General features: G+C 39.6%; 1 protein-coding gene across 7 annotated transcripts in view; it reads left to right on the top strand.

Annotated features, from left to right (window-relative positions):
- LOC124289557 (rho guanine nucleotide exchange factor 28-like) overlaps window positions 1-12348 on the top strand; it is a 151173-nt gene that overhangs the window by 90013 nt on the left and 48812 nt on the right. For 3 of the 7 annotated variants that reach the window (XM_046726170.1, XM_046726148.1, XM_046726124.1), the window contains exons 11-15: window positions 1492-1543; window positions 3889-3939; window positions 5566-5667; window positions 8204-8221; window positions 9462-9576. In XM_046726170.1, the coding sequence (XP_046582126.1) occupies window positions 1492-1543; window positions 3889-3939; window positions 5566-5667; window positions 8204-8221; window positions 9462-9576 (338 nt within the window). The remainder of the gene's footprint in view (window positions 1-1491; window positions 1544-3888; window positions 3940-5565; window positions 5668-8203; window positions 8222-9461; window positions 9577-12348) is intronic. The other 4 variants (XM_046726139.1, XM_046726130.1, XM_046726156.1 and 1 more) reach the window with 4 other exon arrangements.

The raw sequence follows: 12348 nt of genomic DNA, 5'->3' as shown, positions 1-12348 counted from the left end.
GTGCAATCAGCGATGTTGTTTCAAAAGTGATCATTCGCAAGGCCTCGGTCATTTCGGTATGCTTCGGGAAAACTAGAACCTCATTCCCTGCGCGATGCGCAAACGTTTCTTATAGACAAAACTCAGTCATGTAAATGGCAGATCAATGGCGTCTCCATCGCCCTCGTTGACAACGGACAAGCTAGCCATTAAATGTCTTGATGTCACATCAACACACGTTCCTGGCAGAGGAGGGATATTTGTGACCCAACATTTGCTTGTATTAGTCAAGTTGATGTAACACGTGTTTTGATTGGACAGAAAGAAGGGAGCTAATTCGTGTTGCGATTTTTTGCCGCTAGGGGATTTTACGAGAACCTGGAAATATGACCGTATTAGAACAGAGGTTCGTAGGAAGAAATGACAAGTAACCTCTGTGGGAAGAGAATGACTCTGGGGTTGTTTTCTGATAAAATCTGAGCTGTTTATTGGGAATGTGCATTGCACATAATGATCTTCACAGTTAGCATGGGTACTGATTGTACAAAGCTTTGCAGCAATTAAGATGGGGGCAGGGCCCCGTTCCTCAAAGCGACCGTAGCGCTACGACAGTCGTAACTCCCATACTTTAACATAGACTTACGACTGTCGTAGCGCTACGATCGCTTTGAGGAACGGGGCCCTGGTCCACATTTACAACTCGGACCCTACCCGCACCCACTGCAGGGTAGGCAGTGTCTGATTGGGAATATTTTTTGCCAGGACTCAAGTAAAACAATAAAAATACACATAAAAAACAATCTGATCATGTAGACATTGAAGTGACTGCAGCTTTGGTCAGAAAGAAATGGGAACATTAGTAACTAGTATTGTGAGCATGGAGCTTGTCTGTAGACAATGAATCACACGACTAACCTCGGGGCCCCTGTAGTCCTGTGGGGGCTTTGGTCATATTCAGCATCCGCTTGATGAGTTCCTGAGTTCACCACTCCAGCGCTACCAGAGATATATCTTTCTATTCAAACTTCTGATACAGTTTATATCTCTTTCCCCAGCTACAACATTGTATTGATATGTGGAGCTTGATTCGTTAAGCAGTACATTGTTACACATTTTCTCTAGTGCAGTAGATGCACTATTTTCAACCTCCAATATTGTCCTATGGTGCAGGTAAAAATATTTATCAGGCTGAAGTAATCCTAGAATATGAAGTAAAGATATTTCATATATTTAGCTTCAAACGCTTATTTAACAAGCGATCCTGTATTTGTAATATGGAAATGGAAATAAAAGACTTATATGAAAAAAATATTTTTTTTATAGATATAGCATATGTCTGGTGTCTTTTAAGAGGCAGTGAAGTAGTCTAGCTTTCTCTCACAAAACCCAGGTTTGAAGTATAATACCTGACAAAACCATATCAAAACCCTTTTACCTTTTACCCTTTTTCTGGTCCAGCATTTGTTCGGTAACCCATGTGGTTCTGTATACTTAACACATTGTATATTGCAGATTCCCGAAAGCTGAGTCTCCGTAGAGATGGGCGTGGCAAGGATGGCAAACAGTAAGTGGGCATGGCATGGTACTGTCTCCGTAGTGTAGTGGTCAGTCCTACGTTCTTGGCGGTCGTCTCAAGAGAAACTGACATAACTGATCAGTTCACGAGTTTGTTAAATCTAGATGTAGAGTTAGACTGACTGACTGTAGCGGTATTGTTAGAGATAGACATAGATAGATGACTACCATCCTCGATAATCTCCAGGGTATACGTTACGATCACTCTCCACTATACCCTGGATGCATCCATGGCTTGGCCCGATATTTGTATTACCTCCCTTTGCTGGCTACGCATTCTCACAGTAGTCAGTCAGCTAAGCTTCCGTTACATCCGAGCTTGCCAGTGTCAACAAAGATAGCAGTCGCAGTTGCGAAGGTTTGTTCGCAGTACCACTCAGATTTTTGGAGAAATAATACAGACAAATTGACAGATCTGAAACTTTCAACAAATATATAAAAGAACTCCTTCCACATCTTTCAGAGTACCCACTGCATCAATTGTGTTGCCGAGTTTAAACGGTTAGATAATTTAAGAAGCGAAAGTGAGTTGTGATTGGTTCGCTCAACTTCCCAGCGTAGACACCTGATTGGATAAAAAGCCAGCCAAGGGAGGTAATAAAATCAGCGGGCCAAGCCGTGGATGCATCCAGGGTATAGTGGAGAGTGATCGTAACGTATACCCTGGAGATTATCGAGGATGGATGACTACATGCTGTAGTGTTAGTTAGACTGAGTAGATGAGGTGCTTTAGGGGTGTATGGACCAATACAGGGGAAGTATCAGACTGACAGACAGACCACCACATACTGTAGTGTTAGTTAGACTGAGTAGATGAAGTGCTTTAGGGATGGACAGACCAATACATGGGTAGTATCAGACTGACAGACAGCCCACAACATGCTGTAGTGTGTTGTACAATGGAGATATAGGCTACTACATACTGTAGTGACTATCTGTAGTGCTACAGTGTAGTAGTACACTAGACGATGTAGTGTCAGACTGACTGGCTGTATTATTATTATGACAGAGGACACTACATTCTGTAGTATTTCACGGACCAGCTTGTATGAAGTAGATTTTGGCAACTTTTGATGAACTGGCTTTGTTTGTCATGTGTGTTTTTTCAGCCCTGATTAAGGCCAAATTTAGTCTCCGATAAGGTTTGTGACAATACGCAAACAGTTGACATGTTTGTCTGAACTTTTATGTAAAGTGGCATGGCTACAAAAATAATTTCAAAGTTCAAACTTTCTCAAAACCTTGAATTGTTCTTCCTAAACTACTAATTAACATGAAAGTCGTTTTGATAATGAACACCAATTCACATCTAGAATCACTATTCCTTAACTCAGGTTTAAGTCAAGGAACTGTTTTGTTTATATTATATATTGTTATCGTTTTGACATTTGAGTTGGCACTGGTGGCTGGGCAAATGATTTTAATCCTTGCATTCACAGACGGATGGTGTTGGCAATTGAATGATCAGCACATGGCATTAACGTGACACAAAACATGCACATGCATAATCATGCATAACAGTTAAACATGTCACTCTCACGCTGATACTAAAAGACTAGGAAATTTCGTTGAGAACATCACTAGTTTGCCCTCAGATAGATAATTTCATATAGATGTTGATACAAGCTGGGTTTTTTTTAATATTAGGATATAATTAGCAAAATATATCATCTTTACCTTTATGGTGATGATATAACAGTTATCTAGCATGCTGAATATTGTGGCCCTTACTTTGTTTACCTGTCTGTGTCCCTTTATGGTAATAACCTGAAACAGATAATAGGCTATACAAAGACCTGCAGAGATATCTGCAAACTACTGGTCTGTGAATCACAATAAGAGAAACCAACAGTGATATGTGAAATTGTAATGCTATGTAAGAAACATTTGGAGAAACCTGCAGAAATATGGAAAACTATGATATATGATGTACAAATTAGGAGAAGCCAATGGTGATATGTTAAACAATAATGGTATGTGAAACACAATAGAAAAAAACTGCATGCCATGTGAATGCTGCAATGATATGTGAAACATTCAATAGGAGAAACCTGCAGAGATATGCGAAAACTGCAGGGATGTGTGCACCACACTATGAGAAGCCAGCACACCATGTGAACGCTGCAGGGATATGTGAACCGTGCATCCTTGGCGTTGTGTGTGGTGTTGTGACGTCGTGTATTGAGGACACCGTAGCAGCCTGGTGTTGTTGTTGCTGTCACTGCTGCAGCTGTTGAACGGGTGTTGGTGCTAGATCCTGCCTTGTTACCCCCAGTTGTGTTTTACTTTGAGGTTGTTGTTTTTGTTTGTTGAAACACAATGGTGTTATTTCAGACCTGATGGCCAGTCCTATACTGTAATACAAAAACTCCTCCAAGAACATGAGTGAGTTCGTCGTAGGCATCATTCAGTTTCTGCTTGTCCTGCTTCCACGTGTATATCACACTCGCAAATGCCCTGCCTGCATATTGCACAGCACTTCTAGATATTCCAAGTTTCATATATTTTTGTAATTGGTAATTTATTTTTGTTCAAAATTCCATTGTTTTGAAATTTACTTCAATTTTTTTCCTGTTTGCTTTTTGGCCTTGAAGCATCAAACTACCTTATTCTTATTTAAAAAATTGAAAGGAAATCTTGGGGTTGTATTTATCTTCATGTTGGTACTTAACAAAGGTAGTTATGGTCAGAAATCGTTTTTTAAATATAGTTCCAATTTGTAACATTTAATTTACATGGTATAGAAGACATAATTAAAACATTTTTGTTTCACTTTTTAAGATATTTCTTTAAATGTGCAGTATGTGTTTGGTGATAAGAGCTCAGAGAATGAACTTTTGGTATGGCAAAAGGGAGATAATATTGTGATCAAACAAGAGTTACTCCCCTTGATGTGCAACTGCCTGTCTTGCTGTTTCCACTGTATTGCAGCAGTAATGCATGAAAATCTGCATGTTTATTGCATGTTTTATGGCGAGGGACTTTGTTTTGTTTGGTGCACCAGCATGTCGCATGGTTATTTTTCAGTTGTAGAACATTTCATGGCATTATTTAACAATCTAAACAATATTTACTCATGAATCTTGTTTTTCAGCCTCAATGACCTTTCATCATCTTCTTATCCCTCTGCTTGTTAAATCTTTATACATAGTCCACCCAGTAAGATTTTGCCCCTCTCTAAAAGCTTTCCCCACCAAATAGATGTAGCCTCTAGATAGAAAGGATTAGCCTAGGATGAGCCTCAACTAAACGTATAACCCGAAGATTACAATAACAGTTCACCTGCAAACATTTGCATGGAGTGATCATAGGTAGACTAAGTTGATACGGCATGTCATATACAGTAATAAATTCCTATAATCTATATGCTTGAAGATATTGTATTGGATAAGAGGCATGGGTGGCCAAGTTGTCCTAAGCGCTGCGATTCGTTATGCGGAGTGGCATCCCTTGGACAAGCTAGAACCTAGGAACATGAGTTTGATTCCTGGTTTGCTCAAAACGTGTTTGGAGGTTTGTCAGCGCCAGACAATGGCTAAGGTTGTTAAAGGTGTGAGACCTGCATCCCTTCCTACCTTCCCGTCATATTGAGCTGGCACGCTGTGAGATAACTGGAATACTGTTCAAAGCAGCATTGAAAACAACTCACTGACTCAATACTATTTAACTCAATACTGTCAACAAATCTTCTTTTAAGAAAATATTATATGAAAGTATATAATTTAATATTGTCCCTCTCTTTTTGTTAACGTCCTATTGCTCATCAAAAGATCTTATTTCTATGTCAATTCATATGAAACCTGTTAGATATATACCAATGGTTGAGGTGAATATTTTGTGAGATGGGTCCTTTCAGTAATGTCTTCCCCAGTTAAAGCAGGTAAATGCACTGAGCTCATAGTGGAAAGAAGAATAGGAGATGACAGAAAGAACCTATGAGAAAACTGTGTAAAAGGGACATAAAGAGATACCACAACATCTAAACGATAATCCCACTCATCTGGTTAACAGTGCACAGTTTCGGAGCCAAGATGAAATCGAGGAAGAAGATGAAAATGTTGCTCCTGTTCGTCGGCGTGGAGGGGAGATATCGCTTCAGGATTTCCTCAGCGAGTGAGTGGACCAGACTTCCCTGATCCTGTTATTGCTGTTTGTAGTTACCATTTTCAAATCGAGCGATAAATAATGTTCCAATGGTAACAAGACTTTGTCCCAGCCCCATGTGTCATCAATGTATGTTATCTGTTCCTCCTATTGTGCTCATCCCAAAACATCCCCTTGTAAGTTCCTGTGAGTGTGAGTTGAAGGTATTGTCTATTTTCCTGTCTCTCTGTGTTATTGTCATAGCAGTCATGCTCACATCAGTTTGTCCTTCATCCTTCTTTTCATCATCATGCTCTCTGACTGATAGTATTTCAGGTATGATCTTGTTTCAAATGGTGCAAAATCACCACCTGTGGTCTTTTTACCAGCTTCAGTCTAGGGTTAAGCAAGAAAATGTTGGCATCCCTTTACCAGATGAGGAATTGAGGTTGGAATTACGACTCTACCTATAATGTTGATGTTCCTATTAGTACATATTTCCCTGTTACGCTGACACTTTTCAAAATGTCTGTCTGGCAATCTTACATTCCGGAATCATTCATGTTCTCATGCATGTGTCACCAGTCCATACATCATCAGACCATTTAGCTGGTCATAGTGAATCATGTAGATGAATCTGGCACAGGAACAATGTTCAAATTGATTGAACCAGTGATTGTGTGTCATGGTGACTCACATGAATTATAATGTGTCATTGTGACTCACATCAAACTGTGGTGACTTGTGGTGACTTGTGAACCAGTGATTGTGTGTCATGGTGACTTTTGAACCATGAAATGTGACTCACATCAAATATGTGTCATTGTGACTCACATCAATGATCATGTGACTCACATAAAACTGGCGACTTGTACATCAGTGATTGTGTCATGGTGACTCACATCAGTGATTATGTGTCATTGTGACTCACATCAAACTGTGGCGACTTGTGAACCAGTGATTATGTGTCATGGTGACTCACATGAATTATAATGTGTCATTTTGTCTCACATCAAACTGTGGTGACTTGTGAACCAGTGATTGTGTGAAATGGTGACTCACATCAAATATCATGTGTCATTGTGACTCACATCAATGATCATGTGACTCACAAAAAAAGGGAAACTTGTGCATCATCAAACTGTGGTGACTTGTGAATCAGTGATTGTGTGTCATGGTGACTCACAACTGTGAAGACTGTCATCAAGGATCATGTGTCAAGCAGACATACATCAAACTGGTGACTGACATCATGGTCATGTGTCATGGTGTCTGTTGGGACTGTATCTGATGATGTACCTGGGGTGACTCACATCACAGATTATGTGTTTGGGTGATTCACATCAAGCTATGAGTCCATTGTCACTCACAACTTGAATGTGTCACAGTGACATCAAACATTGTCAGAGTTGACTCACATCAACATTGTCGGAGTTGACTCACATCAAACATTGTCAGAGTTGACTCACATCATGCCCAGAGTGAACATCAACTTGATTGTCAGAGTTGACTGACATCAAACATTGTCGGAGTTGACTCTCACATCAACATTGTCAGAGTTGACTCACATTCACGTCAACATTGTCAGAGTTGACTCACACAACATTGTCAGATTCACATCAACATTGGAGTTGACTCACGTCAACATTGTCGGAGTTGACTCACATCAACATTGTCGGAGTTGACTCACATCAACATTGTCGGAGTTGACTCACGTCAACATTGTCGGAGTTGACTCACGTCAACATTGTCAGAGTTGACTCAAATCAACATTGTCAGAGTTGACTCACATCAAACATTGTCAGTGGCATGACATACATCAAGTCATGTTCACAGTGACTTCATCCGTCTGTCCACTGATTTTCATTACACACTATATCAGTTTGACTCACATAAGTAAACATGTTGTGGTGTATCTGTCTACCAATCTGTCTCTCTGACTCACAGTTTATTCCATGTTGTAGTCATGTCTATTTCCCAGTTTTTCTCCCTGTCATTACATTTTGGGCAGAGGGTGGCCGAGTGGTTAATGTGTCCCAGCCAAGCCCCAGGTTTTATTCCGTTTATGGTATGAAGCCCATTTCTGTTGTTCTTTGCTGGAATATTGAATATTGATAACAGCATAGAACAATCATTCACTACTAAGCATGGTCACATAATCCGTGACTTTGTAAGACATTAATATGCCATTCTATGAAATCATCATCATGTTTGTTACTTTATGTCAGTTATTTAGAATGTATATGTATCTGATGTTTTATGGGGCGGTGGGGTAGCCTAGTGGCTAAAGTGTCCCTCATCACACCAAACACCTGGGTTCGATTCCCCACATGGGTACAATATGTGAAGCCCATGTCTGGTGTTCCATGCCATGATATTGCTGAAATATTGCTAAAAGCGGTGTAAAACTAAACTCACTCACTCACTATGATGTTTTATTATATGAAGTCGATAGGAAACACATGGTGTTATTGATAAAACAGATCTGCCATGCCAAGTGACTGGAGAATTACAGTCCTATTAATTTTGGTTTTCTGATACATTATTCCCCATTAATTCCTTACAGAACTCCTGAAAAAGAAAGGTAAAATTCTCATATCACCCCACCACTTTTGCACTTTTATTCCACCAACAGCAGCAGCAGCACAATTGTTGACCATCTTTTCACTGAATGGACTGACTGCACTACAAGCAACCAATCACCTCCAGCCTTTGACCTCTCCCCTCTATGCTTGATAAATGTTATACTCCAATGAAACGTTTCGTTTCATATGTGTAGTCTTGTAAGATAAGCTTGTTTTTTTTAAACATACACACATTCCTACCCAACCACTGCACAAATCCTACACACCCTTGTATTTATCATTCAGTTATAAATTCTCAACTGCCATTGTTCTTGTATATATCATTTCCCCCCCATTTTGTTTCAGAGGTCCAACCTACATATTCTTGTAACATGTGGAATTTTATGAATATTCTTTGGAGCACAAGCCAATATTTTGTTTTTGTACTTCTCCTGGGTTTCATAAAGGACAAACCTTTGTGGGATATTTTTCTGTGGCTATTTATTTTCAGAAACTAATATTGTTTTACGGTGTATAGTTGACCTGCTTCCTAACAACATATCAAGGCCTTAACTCTGCTAAGCTTAACAATGCTGCTTCATATATCGCTTGTTGTGAATATAGACACTTGGTTCTCAGAAACCTGTAAGTTCAGAGTCAGAGATGTTTGTATTTCAGGTCACAGTAATTTCAGGATTTGGGCATACACTTCTTTGTCATGTTTTCATGCTCCAGTTTTTAGTTTGTTATCAGAGTATGTTCTCATGAGGGTTACCTAGTGGAAACTGGATATTAAGACAGTTTTATTTACAATATTTGCAGAAAATTATGAATTTGGAAATACTTTGAAGTACTCCCAGGCCAAGTTCTGACTTATCCTACACAAACCAATTCTAAGAATGGTATACAGAAATAGGCTTACTTGTGATAAGCAGAACGTCTAAAAGAATTGAAACAGTTTCATTGTGGGTGAAAACAGAATCGAACAGTGGTGCAAAGAATGTTTATGTTGCTTACACTGAAGCACCAAACTGATTATCAAAACCAAATATGTGTTCAAGATTTTAGAAAGTATCTGAAAGAAAATAATTATGTTTAGGTTATCAGGATGTCTTCCATTCAGAAACACAACAATTTCCCCAAAAGAACTAATAAAACAGCATATAGACGAAAATTAGAATGAGGATTTTGTAAGGGTAAATTAAAAGATTTTTAAATCAATTAGAAACTGAATATTGATACTGTTTTGCCTCTTCCCAGATCTGCCAGTTTCGACCTTGAAGACCAGAGAGCCAAGCAACGGAAGGAAGAAGAGAGGAAGAAGCGGAAACCCAGTGTCTTCTCTCGCTTCCAGAGCAGCTACCGGACCAAGAAGGTATGTGGCAATAGTTAGCATGTTTTCATATTCAGTACCACTCCACTATTAGATACAGCATCTGCCCAGAGAAAGGTAGGTTGGAGTTCTAATTCCTAGCCTCATCATTCGAGATGTTGTTAGAAGATGGTACTTGTTGTTTCCCTGTCTGGTGCTTGGTATTCTGGGGATGAAACATGGACTGGGTTCTTGGGCTCCGTATACTGTGTTTGAGTTGGGTATCATAGCTAAACTGTCATAAGCCAGGACTGGAGCAAGAAGCCACACACCAACAGGTACATACGTGTTGCTAGATGGTTGTAATAATCTGAATGTGATGTGGTGTGGTGGTATATGGTCCTTCTAATATACTGGTAGCCATTTTGAGCATTTTAATTTTCAAAGTTTTAAATATCTTATTCATGTTTCACTGTATTTTACAAGCCCAGAGTAGCACACATATTCTTCTGAAAGTAGGTACATGAAACTTCATGTCTTGGCACTGAAGTGTTCTTGGCTCTGGCCCGGCCATGATTCCAAATATGTGCACCATCAGCATTAATTTGCATTGTTTTTGATAAAATTTGTCAGATTGTTGGTATGTTTGACCAAAATGACATTTATATCACTGAACAGTATACAATTCCATTTGTGTTTGTTTCAAGATAAATGTTCTGTAGTAGAGCCAGTCCAAGCCTTCACACTGTCTTGTTCAGTGTTGAAATCAAATGAAGCACCTATAAAATCTCACTGACCTCCCTTGTCAGCTATTTCATCAGTAATTGTCAATTTCAAGGTATGAATCATATCTCATGTGCCTTTGTTTTGTGTTAGTTAAGTTTTTCAAGGGGATTATTGTATGGGATGTCTCTAAGTGCACCTGCAAGAGTTGTGTGTATATTGTATAAAGGTGGTTAGTCACACCTGCGGCTCTAGGAGTTGGCATTGTGTCAGATCTGAATCATTCTACTCTGTCTCATCAGATTGTATTGTGGAGCAAAACCTGCTGCCCACTCATTGGGGAATACTTTCTTACTGTTTTGGGGCTGCTGACAAAGTTAATCATGAACAGGTCATTAATGTTTGGGTTCGTATAGGTGGTAGTGGTGTGTTTAGTCCCTGTTGGATATGGATGCTCTGATGTAAATAGCAGCCTAAAACCCAACTCACTCACTCACCCACCCAATACTCACTCATCCACCCACCCACCACTCACTCACTCACCCAATAGTCACTCAACCACTCAACCACTGCTCACTCACTCACCGCTCACTCACTCACCCAATAGTCACTCAACCACCCACTCACTCACTCACCCACCTACTGGCCACTCACTCACTCACCCACCCACCCACTCACTCACTCACCCAATACTCAGTCAACCACCCACCCACCACTAACTCTCTCTCACTCACCCAATACTCACTCAATCACTCAACCAACCAACCAACCACCCACCCACCCACCCACCCACCCACCACTCACTCACTCACTCACTCACCCAATACTCACTAGACCACCCAACCACCCAAACTCACTCACTCACTCACTCAGTTAAATTGTGATCCATTTGTGCATCCTGTCTGGACTGGTGCCACAGGCCCATAATAGGAGATTGATATCAGTTGTGATAGCATGAATATATATTACATTAGACATTGCATAATGAACTTCCATAGATCATGTATTGCATACAGAGTTTGTCTGTGAACAACATTGTCAGCAACATACTATACTGTATTTTCTATAAGTGCCCAGGACTAAGAATATTGTCATGACATGATTATCAAATTATACCTGAATGAAAGTAGTTGTCAGGTATATAATTAAAAAATATTGATAATAGTTTTATTTTATTATTTATCCATCCCCACTCTGCTGTTCTTTAAACAAATCTGTAACATTGACTATTTCTTACATTTTGTTGTAAGTGTAAAATTACATTGAGATTCCTCTAGAAAGTGGCTAGGTGGTGTTTATTGGAGCTTGGCATTTAATATGGTGAATATGGTACGTTAACAACATGTGATATGGTATATGGAACAGAGGGAAAGGAATGGTACTCATCTTCCATATATATCACCTGACACAATTTGCATGTCCTTTGATTTTTATCCATTCCTTCTTGTTGTCCTTGTTCAATTACTAGTTCATGAGAACTGCATCTAAGTGTTATTGTGACCTTGACTCGTGACCTTGAAGCGTGCACACAGCACCTCCGGCTATCATCTAAGAAATCCATAACTGCAGACTGGTACGTTGTTTCATACAGTGACAGTATATCCAATCAGTAAACCATCAGCAGCCATCACAACATTGGGCTGTACTTCTAAGTCAGTCTCTTCTGCTTTAGTAACGTTTCTGGATGAATTATTGGGACTAAGTAAGTTTCTCATTTCAACAGCTTATGTCAAAATGGTAAAAATTTATGTCAATATTTTGTACCCAAAGCTGATTCAAACTTACTTTTGAACATCATGTACATGATATGGAGAACACTCTGTGAAAGTCAAATTCTTTCATGTGATCAATGTGAATAAGATTGTTATTAAATGTTATTCCAATAACAACTACAGCGACAATGGCAGCTGAATCGGGGCACATGGAATCATGACTGTGACAGATATATCATTGTTTTCATTATGGCTGATATGAAGAGATATGCATCTCATGAATCTCATGCCTTGAATACTGTTCAAAGAGGAGGGGCGGTGGGGTAGCCTAGTGGTTAAAGCGTTGGCTCGTCACGCCGAAGACCCGGGTTCAAATTCCCACATGGGTACAATGTGTGAA

Source organism: Haliotis rubra, unplaced genomic scaffold (genome assembly GCF_003918875.1).
Source record: "Haliotis rubra isolate DU_JTF1 unplaced genomic scaffold, ASM391887v1 Scf112, whole genome shotgun sequence".
NCBI classification, from domain to species: domain Eukaryota; kingdom Metazoa; phylum Mollusca; class Gastropoda; order Lepetellida; family Haliotidae; genus Haliotis; species Haliotis rubra.
Note: the sequence above shows the minus strand (reverse complement) of the source record. Positions and strands in the feature narration are given on the sequence as shown.